This window comes from Musa acuminata, chromosome BXJ3-3, assembly GCF_036884655.1.
Source record: "Musa acuminata AAA Group cultivar baxijiao chromosome BXJ3-3, Cavendish_Baxijiao_AAA, whole genome shotgun sequence".
Lineage (NCBI taxonomy): Eukaryota > Viridiplantae > Streptophyta > Magnoliopsida > Zingiberales > Musaceae > Musa > Musa acuminata.
Genome location: NC_088351.1, coordinates 32964305 through 32979812, shown reverse-complemented (window position 1 = coordinate 32979812; position 15508 = coordinate 32964305). Strand labels below are relative to the sequence as shown.

General features: G+C 46.2%; 3 protein-coding genes across 4 annotated transcripts; all 3 read left to right on the top strand.

Moving 5' to 3' along the window:
- The first annotated feature begins 238 nt into the window (after positions 1–238).
- Positions 239–3471, top strand: LOC135585515 (FT-interacting protein 3-like). Its single transcript, XM_065142877.1, has one exon. It carries the CDS (start codon positions 315–317, stop codon positions 3438–3440), a length of 3126 nt encoding a protein of 1041 aa, XP_064998949.1. The 5' UTR covers positions 239–314; the 3' UTR covers positions 3441–3471.
- A 1255-nt stretch (positions 3472–4726) lies between these two features.
- Positions 4727–8503, top strand: LOC135632821 (uncharacterized). 2 transcript variants are annotated; one of them, XM_065141615.1, is made up of 3 exons: positions 4727–4946; positions 5673–5971; positions 7864–8503. In XM_065141615.1, the coding sequence occupies exons 1-3, from the start codon at positions 4806–4808 to the stop codon at positions 8390–8392; spliced, it is 969 nt and encodes a 322-aa protein (XP_064997687.1). In that variant the 5' UTR covers positions 4727–4805; the 3' UTR covers positions 8393–8503. The 2 variants fall into 2 exon arrangements, with proteins under 2 accessions (XP_064997687.1, XP_064997688.1); XM_065141616.1 differs by having other exon boundaries at positions 4736–4946; positions 5684–5971.
- Positions 8504–12591: 4088 nt separating this feature from the next.
- LOC135633225 (patellin-3-like) lies at positions 12592–14926 on the top strand. Its single transcript, XM_065142439.1, has 4 exons — positions 12592–13976; positions 14076–14200; positions 14273–14414; positions 14481–14926. Exons 1-4 carry the CDS (start codon positions 12747–12749, stop codon positions 14730–14732), a joined length of 1749 nt encoding a protein of 582 aa, XP_064998511.1. The 5' UTR covers positions 12592–12746; the 3' UTR covers positions 14733–14926.
- The last annotated feature ends 582 nt before the right edge of the window (positions 14927–15508 follow it).

Genomic DNA, 15508 nt, shown 5'->3' with positions numbered 1-15508 from the left:
TGCACTCCTCCCTCATCCGCTGTGCTGGGAGATGAAGTCTCTGGTGAGCAAGTGGGCTTCTCTGTTTAATTTGGGGGTTCGGTGAAAGTACACAACTTGCAGAATCAGCAGCCTTTTTTTCGACAGAACATTATGCAGAAATCCCCGACCCCACCACCATGCAGCCACATGGACAGCACCGACGAGCGGCCCCCACCCTCAGTCTTTCCTTTCGCTCTACCATAATTCCACCACACCACCCTTTTCCGCCCCCTCGTCTTCTGCGACTCCCGAGCGAGCTCTCTGTGGTCGAGAAGAGAGAGAGAGAGAGAGAGATGAAGGTGGCGGTGGAGGTGGCGGACGCGGCGGACCTGATGCCCAAGGACGGGCACGGGTCGGCGAGCGCGTTCGTGGAGGTGGAGTTCGAGGGGCAGCGGCAGCGTACCCAGACGAAGCAGAAGGACCTCAGCCCGGCCTGGAACGAGACGCTGGTGTTCAACGTCGCCGACCCCTCGCAGCTCCCCCACCGCACCATCGACGTCTCCGTCTACCACGACCGCGGCAGGGCCTCGTCCGTTGGCGGCGGCGGCGGAAACCACCGCAACTTCCTCGGCCGCGTCCGCCTCTCTGGTGTCTCCGTCGCCCCCTCCGCCGCTGAGGCCGTCGCCCAGCGCTTCCCCCTCGAGAAGCGCGGCCTTTTCTCCCACATCCGCGGCGACATCGCCCTCCGCGTCTACGCCCTCCCCGACGCCTTCCCCTCCTCCACCTCTCCCGCCGATACTGCCCCCGCTCCCGCCGTCGATCTTCCGATCGACCCTTTTCCTTCCGTCGGCGAACCGGCCCCGGTTGACGCCAAGGAGCCGAAGAAGAAAAAGAAGTCGTCCGCGTCGGTGGCGCCGGAGGAGCCCCGGGTCTTCTATTCCATCCCTGCCTCCGGCGATGGCGGCGGCGAAGCAGTCAGCCAGATGAGCCAGGCGGCGGCCGGGGCGACGCCGCCGCCCGTGGCGGTGGCCGGCGTGGCCCACACGAGGGCGGAGCCGCCGCCGCCGGTGGCTGTGGCCAGTGTGGCCCACGCGCGGGCCGAGCCGCCGCCTCCGGGGGCTGTGGTCCACATCCGGCCGCCGATGCCGCTGGCCCGGCCGGGCCCCGATTTCGGCATCGTGGAGACGGCCCCGCCTCTGGCCGGCCGCCTGGGGTACCGCACCGGCGACAAGATCGCCTCCACCTACGACCTGGTGGAGCAGATGCGCTACCTGTATGTGAACGTGGTCAAGGCCCGCGACCTCCCGACCATGGACCTCACCGGCTCCCTCGACCCCTACGTCGAGGTGAAACTGGGCAACTACAAGGGCACCACCAAACACCTGGAGAAGAACTCCAACCCCGTGTGGCAGCAGGTGTTCGCCTTCTCCAAGGACCGCATCCAGTCCAGTCAGCTCGAGGTGGTGGTCAAGGACAAGGACCTGATCAAGGACGACTTCGTCGGCCGCCTCGTCTTCGACCTGACGGAGGTGCCCCTCCGCGTGCCTCCCGACAGCCCTTTGGCCCCTCAGTGGTACCGGCTGGAGGACAAGAAGGGCGACAAGATCCCCAAGGGGGAGCTCATGCTCGCTATCTGGATGGGTACGCAGGCCGACGAAGCCTTCCCTGACGCCTGGCATTCCGACGCCCACTCCGCCAGCGGGCAGGACGCCCTCGCGAACACCCGCTCCAAGGTCTACTTCTCGCCCAAGCTCGTCTACCTCCGCGTCCAGATCATCGAAGCTCAGGACCTCGTCCCCGCCGACAAGAGCCGGCCGCCGAACGTTGCCCTCAAGGTGCAACTGGGTCACCAGCTCCGACGCACGCGCGCCGCCGCCGGCTCGGCCAACCCGACTTGGGGCGAGGAGCTCATGTTCGTGGCGTCGGATTCCTTCGACGACCCCCTCGTGCTCACGGTCGAGGACCGTGTGGCCGCCAACAAGGACGAGCCCATCGGACGGCTTGTCTTGCCGGTGTCCACCGCCTTCCCGCGTATTGACCACTACAAGGTCGTCGAATCTCGATGGTACAATCTAGCCAAGCCGAGTACGTCGGCGGAAGAGGCCGGCGGCGGAGAGAAGAAGGACAAGTTCTCCAGCAAAATCCATCTCCGTCTCTATCTCGAGATGGGCTACCATGTGCTCGACGAATCCACCCATTACAGCAGCGATCTCCAGCCGGCTTCGAAGCACCTCAGGAAGCCGAGCATAGGGATCTTGGAGCTGGGCATCCTCAGCGCTCGCAATCTGATTCCAATGAAGGCCAGGGACGGCCGCACCACCGACGCCTACTGCGTCGCAAAGTACGGGCCCAAATGGGTGCGGACGCGGACCCTTCTCGACACCCTGACACCTCAATGGAACGAGCAGTACACCTGGGAGGTGTTCGATCCTTGCACGGTGATCACCGTCGCCGTGTTCGACAATTGCCATGTCGTGGGCAGCAAGGACGACGTCAAGGACCAGAGGATCGGCAAAGTTCGTATCCGGCTCTCGACACTGGAGGCGGATCGCGTCTACACCCATCTCTATCCCCTGTTAGTCCTCCAGCCCTCCGGCCTCAAGAAGACCGGTGAGCTGCATTTGGCGGTGAGGTTCACCTGCACGGCGTGGGTGAACATGGTGGCGCTCTACGGCAAACCGCTGCTCCCAAAGATGCACTACGTGCAGCCCATCTCTGTGCTTCACATGGACTACCTTCGGCACCAAGCCATGATGATCGTGGCCACCCGGCTTGCTCGCGCGGAGCCGCCACTTCGGAGGGAGGTGGTGGAGTACATGCTCGACGTGGACCTGCACATGTGGAGCCTGAGGAGGAGCAAAGCGAACTTCCGAAGGATCACGTCGCTGCTCTCCGGCATTGGCGCCATCGGCAAATGGTTCGATGGAATCCGGAACTGGAAGAACCCAGTGACAACAATCCTCGTCCACGTCTTGTTCCTGATACTCGTCTGCTACCCGGAGCTAATACTGCCCACCATCTTCCTCTACCTGTTCATGATCGGCGTTTGGAACTACCGGTTCCGGCCGCGCCACCCGCCGCACATGGACACGAAGCTATCCCACGCGGAGTCCGCGCACCCCGACGAGCTCGACGAGGAATTCGACACCTTCCCGTCAACGAAAACAGCAGACATGGTGAGGATGAGGTACGACCGGCTGAGGAGCGTGGCCGGCAGGGTGCAGACCGTGGTGGGGGACCTCGCGACGCAGGGGGAGCGTGCCCAAGCCATCCTAAGCTGGAGAGACCCTCGGGCGACCGCCGTCATCATCATACTCTCACTGATCGTGGCCGTCTTCCTCTACGTGACCCCGTTCCAGGTGGTGGTGGTGCTCATCGGCATGTTCTTGCTTCGACACCCCCGGTTCCGGCGAAAGATGCCGTCCGTGCCCTTCAATTTCTACAGGCGGCTGCCCGCCAAGTCCGACATGCTCCTCTGAGATAAACTGCCTTCAGCTTCGCGAGATTAAGGTATCCATGCAAGTTTCCTTACGCATAATGACAGGTGAAAAGGAGAAGAATATGCAGGGACATATGCTTTTGTGGTGTTCGACTTTCTTCGCCTCCAGTGAGAAGGATCTGAGGGAGCTTTTTGGCACCTACCACCCTTCCTTTTCCTTCTCTTTCTCCGGACGTTCACAGCAATAAGAATCGGAAAGTGGATGAGAATCCAGCACATGAGTGGTTGATGAAAGAAGCTTCTCTTCTGCAACCATGTGGCTTCTTCTGTTCTAATAAGTCCGCAGCAATATCGTTTCCGGTCTTCACTCTGCATTTTCTATGTATATATTGAGATGTTCTCAGCAAGACAAAGCTGTTCCTTCTCATTCCAGGAATTCTATATGCCTAATGCACATGCTGGATCATAATATACAATCTCATCAACAACACAATGAGAGAAACATGACGTTTCATCAAGTTGGGATGTCACTTCTCTTGCCATCCTTTCATTACTGTTCATTCGGTGATGCAGAAATAAAAGACAGCAGCAAGCACAGGAGGAGGGGTCCTCTGCAAAGACGAAGTTGTTCTTGATGTGCCATGTTCGTCAACAGGGTTTGGTGCTGTCAAATGCAGAGTGGCAGGAGGCATGACAGAGGTCATGGGAGAGATCATGGAAGTGTAAAAGCAGCGCAATTGATTGATTTCACTTGTCATGAGGAGGATTTTTGTGTTTTATCTACCGAAAACAAAAAAAAGTTAAAGTTTGTTATTAATAATTTTTTTATATTAATTTAATTTGATTTAAAAATAAAAATTGTAATTTTTTTTGAAAAAAATTCCTTCTATACATTTCTTCTAAAACCTTTAACAAAACCACCAAACTTTGGTTCAAATTTTCATAAAGGTAGTTTTAGTTTGATTAAAAATTTATAATTTTATTTTTAATATTATTTTTTAAAAATATTATTATACTCATTATAATTATACATCTATTTGTTACAATTTAGATATAAAATTATAAATTTTATATTTTAAATAATTTTAATTAAAAAATATTTACGATTCGAACCAGAATTGAAATCCTTCTGTTCTAGTTTTTAATTACAAAATTAAAATCGAAATCGACTGTTTTGAAATCACGATCAGGACTAATTTGAATCCCTGATCTTGCCACGTAACACACTTAGCCCATCATCATGCTAAAGCCCATGAAGATCATCAAATATCTAAAATTGGCGGCTTATATTGGGAAGAAATATCTGAGTTGGAGGCTCATATTTCTCGGCTTATTACCAAAGATTCCTCCTTTCCTGCTGCTGTATCCACTCCGAAGCCCGAAGGCCTTACTCCCCCGCACGCGGATGGACGCCGCTGCAGTCCTTCTCCCCTTCCGTCCTCCCGAATGCACCCTCCGGCGACGCCGAACCAGCGCCGGTGTCCCACCTCGGCTCCGTCGTGCTCTTCGTCGGCCGCTTATCTTTGGTGATCTCCTGCCCACCTCTGTAAGCCAAACCCCGCGACGCCATTCTTTAATGATGCTTTCCTTGTGTGTCCTGCTGTTTGGTGTTGATTGCCTCGTTGTTTCATGTAAAGTTCGGATTTTTCTTCCAAAGCTGGGAACTTTATTCGTCTTTGGCGTGCAGCTTGCCTTGTCCTTACTGTCCTGTCTAGTCCTTTTGTGAAATGCGATGGCAATCTTAATTATGTCTGTGCTGATTCCAGTAAAAGGTTTTTTTCTTTTTGGAGGTACATATGTGACCCTATTTGTATGTCTTGCTTGCGAGCATGCTTCAAGCTTTGTCCCTTGGCTCTTTGCTGTCCCATAGTTAATTCTTTGGCGCTTGGTTTTATCTGCGTAATTTACAGATTCTGTGAATGAACAAGCAAAGGAACATAATGCTGAAATTTGGAGCACGTAGGTCAAAGAAGAGTAATTCTTATGCTAGCCTTGGAATCTTTGTGTTGATGGGAAGAAATCCCACTTTGTTCAGCACTCGTATCTTGTATGTGGTTTCAGTAGCAATCTTGACAAAATGACATGAAAAATTAATTTTCAAAGTGAAATGGTGTCTTGCAGAAATTATCATTTAATATCTGGTTTGCTTATGTTTCTAATGTTTTCATGTCACTACTGGGGATGTTTAAGCAGGTAGATATCTGGATATATTCTGTGTAGCACTTAATATTCTGGAAATATTAGTATCCATCTTCTGATTGTAACATTTCAGTTTCGGTCCAGAGGATGTGACTTGTATCGTCGTAGAGGCATGCATATTAGACGAAATGCAACTGGGAAGCTGTTGTGCAGCCAAGTGAAATTGGAGGATGATCTTGATGATGAAACATGTGAACTCGTCAGTGGAGTTGATCTTGTTATAGGGGAGGATCAGGACAGTATTTCTGCATACTTATTGAAGGCAGTCAAGAATAACAATGGAACAGGCGTGCTGCTTTTGTCCGATGTATGTGGTTTTGAATATCCACCTACAAGGGACTTTGCATATCAAGTGGCTTGCCATGGTTTCAAGTATGTCTCCGATTTATAACTTAATGCTTCATATTTCATATATCAACTGTCTTTTTTTTTTTCTTTCGCATTCTCATCAGTGCATTTTGGTGCTTCTAAATGTTAATGTGCCGTTTTAGCTGCGTCATGGTTGTCACTATACTGGCATAGAGCATATTGTGCCCCCTTCTCTAAAATGGTATCCGACTAGAGGCAGCAAGAAGACTAAGAGTAAAGCTAATCAATAGGTACTTTCCAATGAGATTATCCTGAGAAAAGTTGTTTTATTAATCACCAAATATCAACTTAATTGGAGTTTGATATAATCTGCCAAACATCTCCCCTAAATATTGAAATACCAAAACATAAGTTATATTACCTACATGCCCCAAGCTCTTACAATCAGTGAAATGCAGCATAATCTTTCCAAGATACTTCTGAACCAGGAACAGATGAGTCCTATCCTATCATTTACTAAGTTTACATGATTTGCCAAAATTCCTTATCTCCTTCTTCGAAATTATCATGGACAAGAAAAGAATATATTGGGCGAAATTCATAGAAGACTATGATGAGATTTTGCAGAAATTTCTGCCATTGTTAAGATTATAGAGAATAAGTTGTCTTTCTTATCCTCTGAATCAGCAGATCATGCAGTGTATCAAGCATAGCGGTTAAAAGTTTGGTGATTTAATCTACCCAAAGTCATCTCAATTGAGTCCTACTAAAAACTAGATCGGAGCAGGCTCTACTTATTAAAGCATTAAGCACTTATTTTAACTCGTGCCTAAGTCTAGCCATAATTTCCTAACTATTTTGGTTCAGTTACATGGATCTTCTTCTCTGTTGAACTCTATGCAAGACAATATCTTTAGTTATAGTAAGAGCATTCAAATTTCTTTTTCATTGTTTCCTACTAGTTGTTAGTAGGACTTAGCTGATCAATGGCTTAAAGTTTGTGAATGCTTAAGAAAGTCATCTTATTTGTTAGCTATTTGTAATTTAATGTACTTGTTTGGCTGTCTTGTTTACCACATGTTTTATGCAAAAGTTCTTTTTAGAATTCATCGTCAATATTTCAGACAAAATTAATCATACTATCAAAACATAGAGTTCAGTCGCACTTATGAGATCAGACCTGGACGCTACACGTTTTCTAATAACTAGGTTGTCAACTTCCTGTTATTACTCTGTTTTATGCAATGCTTGAAACCAGTGCTATATTCACTCTTATGTCCATTATTTTGAAAATTAAGTTCACTGAAAATGCCAAATTAATTCTTAGTTGTGACTGAAGACCAATATATTAGTCTGACTTATCAATCACATATAACTTAACCTGAGTCTTTTCATTATGCCCCGCACAAAAATTTTCAAAATCTTCCACCTCATGTATAAGTGTTTTGTCTCTCCCGTACATGTGAAACCTTTTTCATATGAGACTGACACATAGCTTCTTCCTAGCATATGCCACATTAGCCACCACATGGGACTAATCCTTAGCTTATGCCACATGTAGCCAAATGAGACTGGTTCTTGGCTCTGGCATCACCTGTTAGGGAGAGATCCAAGCCCAAACGACTAGCTAGCAAGGGGCATATATATGCATATATTCTCAATATCAACCCAAAAGTTTAAGGCACTTAGGTTATGAGTCAACATCAAAATAGAAATATAGTGAGGACTTTTCAACCATTGGCCATATGGCTTATGCCTTGCATATGAATTTCAGAGTCTTTGCCAAATTCTCCTAGGCCAAGCATTCATACATGATGTTGGAAATACAAAGCTCCAATTACTTCAGCAATTTTTGTAAAACATGTACCAATGCCATCTTTTTTAGCTGCTCTTCATGTCATTCTCATTCCTGACAATGCATGGCTTTAAATAATTTTTGCACAATATGCTTTCAGTGTTTTGGTCCCTGACTTGTTTCGTGGGAATCCATGGAAGAAAGGCTGGACAGTTGACAGATATGAGCATTGGTTATCTGAACAATTATCAGAAAGGGTGGCCAGAGACATTGACACATGTGCAAAGTGGATGATCGATGAATTCATGGCAGCTGGAATATCAAAAAAGCTTGGCATAATTGGCTTCTGCTTTGGTGGTGGACATTTAATTAAGGCCTTGGCTCGTGATGAGCAGGCATATTTTGGCACTGGTATCTGCTTCTATGGAGCTAACATAGACCCCTCCAGAGGGAGCAACATCAATGTTCCAGTCTTGTTTATTTGTGGGGATAATGACCCCTTTTGTCCTGTCAACACTTTGCATCAGATCGAGAAGAATATTCAAAGTTCAAAGGTTGTAATCTATCATGGGAGAGGTCATGGGTTTGCTCATCAACCAGAATCCGAGGAAGATGATCAAGCTGCAGAGGATGCATTTGCCATCATGAGGAATTGGTTGCATGATAATTTGCTCGTAAGCAAGAACTAGATTATGTATCACTAGCGGGAAATTGGTTTTCTGTACAACAAGCTGCTATTTCTCTTGTATTTCATGTTTGATTCGAATTCAAGTATATATTGGTAATTTGTGACTGTTGAATGATCTCTTGGAAGATTGACTGTTAGCATTAGCTCAAAGGCTAAATTGTTTAGAACTGCAATATAGAGTATGATTGAACGAGCACAAAGTCCACTGGAAGGTGGAAGGAGATAAATAAGCAGATATTATAAGCTTTTGTATATTTTTGGCCAAAAAAACCTACATATAGTTTTTTGCTTTTATGTTTTTGTCTGTGTATCATACATTGTTTTTTTGGGATAATGTGTATTCCCCTGCCACTATTAACATGTTCGGCACAGAACTTCTCAGATGCTGACAATTATTGCCATTCTTTAGCAATGCTCTCTCCTTTCTCTACCAATCTTGGTAGCTGATGATGCTCAGACTACATTCTTCAATTATGTAGAGATTTTAAAGCAGAGTAAGAACTTTGTTTCTTATTCTCTTGCCAGACTATAATGATTCATTTCCATTGGATTTTGCAGGTTTTGATACATCTGACAAAGAGGCTTAGATTTCAGTAAGAGAGATATAACTGGTTATAGCATAACAAGTTATCTCTTCTTTCCATCATTGTTCATATAGCGTTTAGTCTTTCCCTTCTTTTACAGTGGTAGTCTAACCAATTACTCCATCTCATACACGAAGAAGTTCGAAGAAATCCAAATCCTTACGTGACCGTACAAATGACTGGTGTTACCGTTGAAGTTTTCTCACAGGAATTGGTGAATGTTTCATGACTACAGAACCTGATGCAGTTCTGCAAATGGAGAAGGGAGCATGGTGTTCTTCTAAATTTAGAGTTATATAAAGCATTTGAATTGGTAAAATCAGTTTCTTCATCACAGATCTTATCACAATCCCAGAATTCTTCTGCAACAAGTGAAACAGTTACCATACAAATAGCTGATGCTACTATTGAGATTTTCTTACAGGAATTGGTGAATGTTTCATGACTAATGCCAACCTGATTCAATTCTGCAAATGCAGAAGGGAGCATGGTGTTCTTCTAAATTTAGACATATATATAAAGCATTTGAATTGGTAAAATGGATTGCTTCATCACAGATCTTTATCTCAATCCCAGCTTCTTCTACAACAAGTGAAACAATTACCATACAAATGACTTTTGTTAATACTGAGATTTTCTTACAGAAACTGGTGAATGTTTCGTGACTGCAGACAACTTGATTCAATTCTGCAAGTGGAGAAGGGAGCATGGTGTTCTTCTAGATTGAGACTTGTATGAAGCATTTGGCTTGGTAAAATTGAGTTACTTCAGCACAGCTTTTATCAAAACTCAGACTACTTCAACAAATGGAACAACTGGATTGCTCCTCTTATATGATGCATGCTGTCATTGAAGTCACCAAAAGAATCAGTATCTCAAAAGTATCATGACCTTAGAGGCCACTGCCAGCTTTGCAACTTCCACCACCAGCTTCAACTTTTTCTTCAGGGCAGCTATCTCCAACCTCTTAGTCACTCAATGGATGGAAAGATAATGATAGATACATGTTATATAGATACTTAAAGAACTTTTGTGGGTGTCACATCTGTTGTTGTGGGAGTTTCTCTCTCTAGAATGCTCATAGGATGCCTTATAAAGGATGTAAAAGACAGATGGAGAAGACTATGAAAATATTGTGTTGGATTCCAGCATAATTTCATCATAGATAGCTGGAGATTGCTTGAAAGCATTAGTTTTATATCACCATCATTATCTGAATCCAAATCTTTACCTATTCAGTGCAACATTTAATGATTGCTAGTCCTCTTTTGAGCTACAATCCCATGTACAGTTCAATAATTTGCATTCTGTTTCTGGAGGGCATTAAACTCTAAATTAGTTGGTGCCCAAAGATGAACATACACATTGCATGGAGCTGAGTTATCCCAATCTAATTTCTATCAAATATTTGTCATAATCTATTGTTGATTTCAATTCATTCATTTTCGAATTGAGACTAATAAAGTACATAAAAAATCTATTCTTCTATCTCATACATTCGATAAATGAATATATCAATCCGACTTAAGTGAATTATAAAATGTTTGCTATTTACATATTATATTTGATTTCAATTCTCATTTAGAAAATAATCGTACTCGTTTTAAACCTAATTTATCTCAAACAGATGGATCCGAAAAAGATCCGACCCGTTTCACTTGGCCTCAATGGAAACGTTGGTCGACTGTTGCCTGCCTCGCCTCACCTCTTCATGGCGATAGTCACATGTCCATGAGACAAGCTCGTATGCTCTTGTTTATATATATATATATATATATATATATATATATATATATATATATATATATATATAAGATTTATACTTTTATTTATGACATAAATAAATTATAAGAAATAAAAGTTTATTGCACAGGTTATTTGCTATTTTATAGTCGAGTGGCTGAAAGGTCGAACTCACTATAAGACGAGTGGCAATGGATCTAATAACCCACTTACCCAATCAATATCGCATGTATGGATTGATCACATAGTGTGAATTAAAGTCCAGTTACCCGAATCAAATCCATATACAGATTCAGATTTGAAATGGATCCGACTAAATTACGCCCCTACGACGGACAAACTTACTAGTATGCAAGGCTGAGATATGAAACTTTATGAAATGTATTTGTGGGCTAATTATATATTATTATATGTAGTTAATTACCTTTAGTATCTCGATCCCTATATTTTAAAAAATTATATTTATATTTCTATAATTACAAAAGTAAAATATCTATGTTCATTTATTATAATAACATCGATTTTACTAATGAAAACATGAAAACAAAAGACTAAAAAATAATTTTAATGTTTTGACCGATGATGATAGATGGTTATATCGTTGGGGATCATGGGTGACTATCGTGGATAAAAAGAGAGATAGTTAGAGGTGAGGATCACTTTACATCTACGTAGACGCAAACACAACTGGTAAGCTGCACCTCTATCACTACTGATACATATGTCGAGCGGCTCTTTTGTTGCTCAACAATTGCATTGATGCCAACACAGCTGCAGAGTGGCTCTCACCCTTCGTCATCGCTCTCCTCATCCACAACAGTCATTCATGACCCCCATCGATGTCATCGTCAGCCACCATCGACACTATCTGATAGGGGTAAAAACGGATTTGACATAACACACCGGATTTGACGTAATACCCCCCCCCCCACGTTAGATATCCCTGTGCGGCACACTACCCCAGGGAGCGAGCAGTAACACCGACATAACGTGCACCCACACCCACCGTACCCAAACGACCTCATCGGTTGATCCCTCATGACCAGCCGAGGCAGGGGAAGGCGTCGATTGACACTTTCCATACCCTGCGGTAGCTCGGCCTTCCACGCAACGCCCATGACGACGACAGACACCATCAGAGGTACGACCCTGCCTCTGGCAGGATGGCACATCAGGTAACACCAAACCCACTTACAAATACCCCCTGGCTCCCAACGGGCAAGGAGGAACACGATCTCACTCAAAACTCCACTCCGAATCATTGACTTGATCGTCGGAGGGGTCGGGCCGAGCTACCGACCCGACCTGTGTGCAGGCACTCGACTGAAGCTGACCCTACTCGGCGTCGCGGAACTTTCCAGTCAGATCCCCTACATCGGCCACCACAAGATCCCAAGGGAAGCCACGTCTGATCCCAGCCATTTGGAGCCCTGAACCAACCGCGTCGACCCCGAGGTCACGGCTAAAAAAGTTATTTACCGTAACACTATCCGTCAAAATTTTATTTTTATCCTTTATTTTCGTATTTTTATTGATAAAATTGATAATGTTAAAGTAAAAAAATATAAATGTTTCACTTTAGTAATAATAGAGATAATATGGATGTTAATATAACTAATCTACTTATACCAGTAAACAAAAAAAAAATCCAATGTTTTTTTTTTCTCTAGTCTGTTGCATGGTCTTAAATTATTTGATTAAGTAATTATATTTCATTTGATGAAATAATGTTGATAAGACTTAATTACTTGGATGATGTCAATATCATGGGGAATTATGTATATGTTTGTAAGATAATTTTCATGTTAAGATGGACCCCCACGGACAGGTGTAGCGTTGAACTGCCTCCTCAGCCTTGACAGTGTGCTGTAGCTCTTCCTCTTTCGACATCTCTTTCTTCTCCCTCTCGATCCTTGCTATATATTCTCTTCCTCCTATCCCTCCATCTTTGCTCTTCCTACTTCTTGTTCTTCTTCTTCTTCTCTGTGTACATATATACACACGTAGATATTGTTCCTTTGGATCCCAATGACCGAAGAAACCCAGCCCATGGCCACCGAAGCTGAGCCGACCGCGACGGAGGAGCTAAAGAAGGCGGGGGCTGAAGAGAAGAAGACAGAGACCGACGAGGTTGCGCCTCCCGCAACGGCGGAACCAAAGAAGGTGGAGACTGAAGAGAAGAAGACAGAGGCCGCGGAGGTTGCGCCGCCCGCTGACGCCGCCGCCGCCACCACCGTGCCGCAGTCCGCCTCTTTCAAGGAGGAGAGCAACGTTGTTGCCGACCTCGTGGACCGCCAAAAGAAGGCCCTTGACGAGCTTAAGCAGCTCGTGCAGGCTGCTCTTGCCAATAACGAGTTCAGCCCGCCTCCGCCTGCCCCCGCTCCCGCCGCCCCGGCGGATGTGCAGCCCCCGGTCGAGAAGGATGAGAAGGAAGGCAAGCCCGCGGAAGTTGTCACCGCTGGTTCTGCCGACGAACCGAAGACGCTGTCTGAAGAACCTCCCAAGCTGCCCGAACCCGCTCCGGAGGTGGTAGAGGAGCCCGCTGCACCGGTAAAGGAGGAAGCTTTGCCTCCCCGTCCGCCAGCCTCTGCGGGGGATGAGGACGGCGCTAAGGCTGTGGAAGCCATCGAGGAAACTGTTGTTCCCGTTTCTGGTCTGCCTCCGGCCGCCGAGGAGGGCCCTCCTGCAGTAGAGGAGGCATCGAAGGAGCCATCCGCTGAGGCCCTTGCCACAGCTCCAGTGGCGCATCCAGAGGAGGTGTTCATCTGGGGCGTCCCTCTCGTCGGTGACGAGAAGAGCGACACCGTCCTTCTCAAGTTCCTCCGCGCTCGTGACTTCAAGGTGAAGGACGCCCTGGCCATGCTCAAGGACGCCGTCATCTGGAGGAAGCAGTTCGGCATCGAGGCGCTCCTCGAGGAGGACCTCGGCCTGCCGGAGCTGGACAAGGTGATCTACACCCACGGCGTCGACAAGGAGCGCCACCCCGTGTGCTACAACATCTACGGCGAGTTCCACAATAAGCAGCTCTACGAGAAGGTCTTCGGCGACGCGGAGAAGAGGCAAAGGTTCCTCAAATGGAGGATCCAGTACCTGGAGAAGGGCATTAGGGAGCGCTTGGACTTCACTCCCGGTGGGATCTCCTCCATGGTCCAGGTGACTGATCTCAAGAACTCGCCCCGCCTCGGGAAGCATCGGCAGGTCACGAAGCAGGCCGTCACCCTGCTCCAGGACAACTATCCTGAGTTCATCGCCAAGAAGGTAACTCCATATTAGCATAAAAATCACATCTTTATCATACCCTCTGTTATGTCGAGCATATCTGCTTGTGAATCGAATGTATGGGTGCCGAATTGTCAGGTGTTCATCAACGTTCCATGGTGGTACTTGGCTGTCAGTAGAATGATGAGCCCGTTCTTCACACAGAGGACCACAAGCAAGTTCGTCTTCGCCGGGCCATCCAAATCAGCTGAGACACTCTTCAAGTCTGTCAATAAAGAATGTCTCAGACCCTGTAGGGTGTGATCTTCTCTTGATTGTTCATGTTGTTGGTGCAGATACATGGCACCTGAGCAGGTCCCAGTTGCATTTGGAGGCCTCAGCAGAGACAATGACCCCGATTTCACCTCGGCTGAGGCTGTTGTCGATGTCACCATTGGGCCTTCATCCAAGGAATCCATAGAGATACCGGCTACTGAGGTAGATTTATGTTCTCTTTAGGATCATATGATTGATTGAGATAACACCTCGTATGCAATTTGGCAGACATGCCTTCTTGTCTGGGAACTCCGAGTTCTGGGATGGGAGGTGGGCTATGGTGCTGAGTTCAGGCCGAACGCGGAGAACGGATACACGGTCATCGTGCAGAAGACTAGGAAGTTGGTCGCCGACGACGAGCCAGTAATCAGAAGCTCTTTCAAGATCAGTGAGCCCGGTAAGGTCGTCCTCGACATCGGAAACCTGACATCCAAGAAGAAGAAGCTCCTTTACAGATACAAGGTGAAGAGCTCCACCTAAAGAGCTGCTGCTTAATTGGTTTGTATGTGCTGGTTTTGTTTGATCACATAAACTTGGCTGTGTTGGTTTCTAAGACAGTTCATGAGACATTAGTTCTTGAGCTCAAAAACTGGAAGAGGGGTTATTGCTGCTTATCATCAACCTGTAAACACCAAACTTGCATCCTAAATGCTGAACTTGTCTTTTGATTGATACATTGTGTCTCATCTGCCGGTGTGATCCTGACAAGTTCTACAAATATTTCTGGTCTGCTAGCTACCATTTGGTCTTCCACACTGGCTTGCCATTTCCAGTTCACAGAACAGCAGGAACAAACACAAACAAGAGGGATTGGCCTCCTTGTTCCTGTCAAAGAGAAGGTGCCACTTTGTGATGGGGACAAGGAGAAAGACAGTGTACATATATGAATCCTATGTTTGCTAAAAGACTTGGTTGCATGTGTGACCTCTCATTTGCCCTCTGTTGCTAAAAGGCTTGAAGCTGTCATTGGCAGGAAACATGAGTGTGTTAATGAAGCAAGTTGGACATGGCTGAGTTTATTCTTCCATCTGTAAGGTTATCTCAATTCTACCATTCCGTAGCCAGTGATTTGGACAGCACAAGGCTTTGTTCTCTGCTTTTTCTGATGTCATCAACAAATGAAAACCATGTCTCTGGTAGACAAGTATGATGCTGGTATTTGTGGGAGATTCTTCAAGAAGTCAATCTTCTGGTGATATCCTTCACTAGTTTTGTATGGTGCACGAAGCTGAAAAGAACAGGTGGATTAAAGAAGA

Coding starts and splice junctions, on each gene's coding strand:
- LOC135585515 (XM_065142877.1), top strand. CDS start 315: ATGAAGGTGGCGGTGGAGGTGGCGGACGCGGCGGACCTGATGCCCAAG.
- LOC135632821 (XM_065141615.1), top strand. CDS start 4,806: ATGGACGCCGCTGCAGTCCTTCTCCCCTTCCGTCCTCCCGAATGCACC. Junction 4,947..5,672: donor GTGATCTCCTGCCCACCTCT/GTAAGCCAAACC, acceptor GTAACATTTCAG/TTTCGGTCCAGAGGATGTGA. Junction 5,972..7,863: donor GTGGCTTGCCATGGTTTCAA/GTATGTCTCCGA, acceptor ATATGCTTTCAG/TGTTTTGGTCCCTGACTTGT.
- LOC135633225 (XM_065142439.1), top strand. CDS start 12,747: ATGACCGAAGAAACCCAGCCCATGGCCACCGAAGCTGAGCCGACCGCG. Junction 13,977..14,075: donor CTGAGTTCATCGCCAAGAAG/GTAACTCCATAT, acceptor CCGAATTGTCAG/GTGTTCATCAACGTTCCATG. Junction 14,201..14,272: donor TCAGCTGAGACACTCTTCAA/GTCTGTCAATAA, acceptor TTGTTGGTGCAG/ATACATGGCACCTGAGCAGG.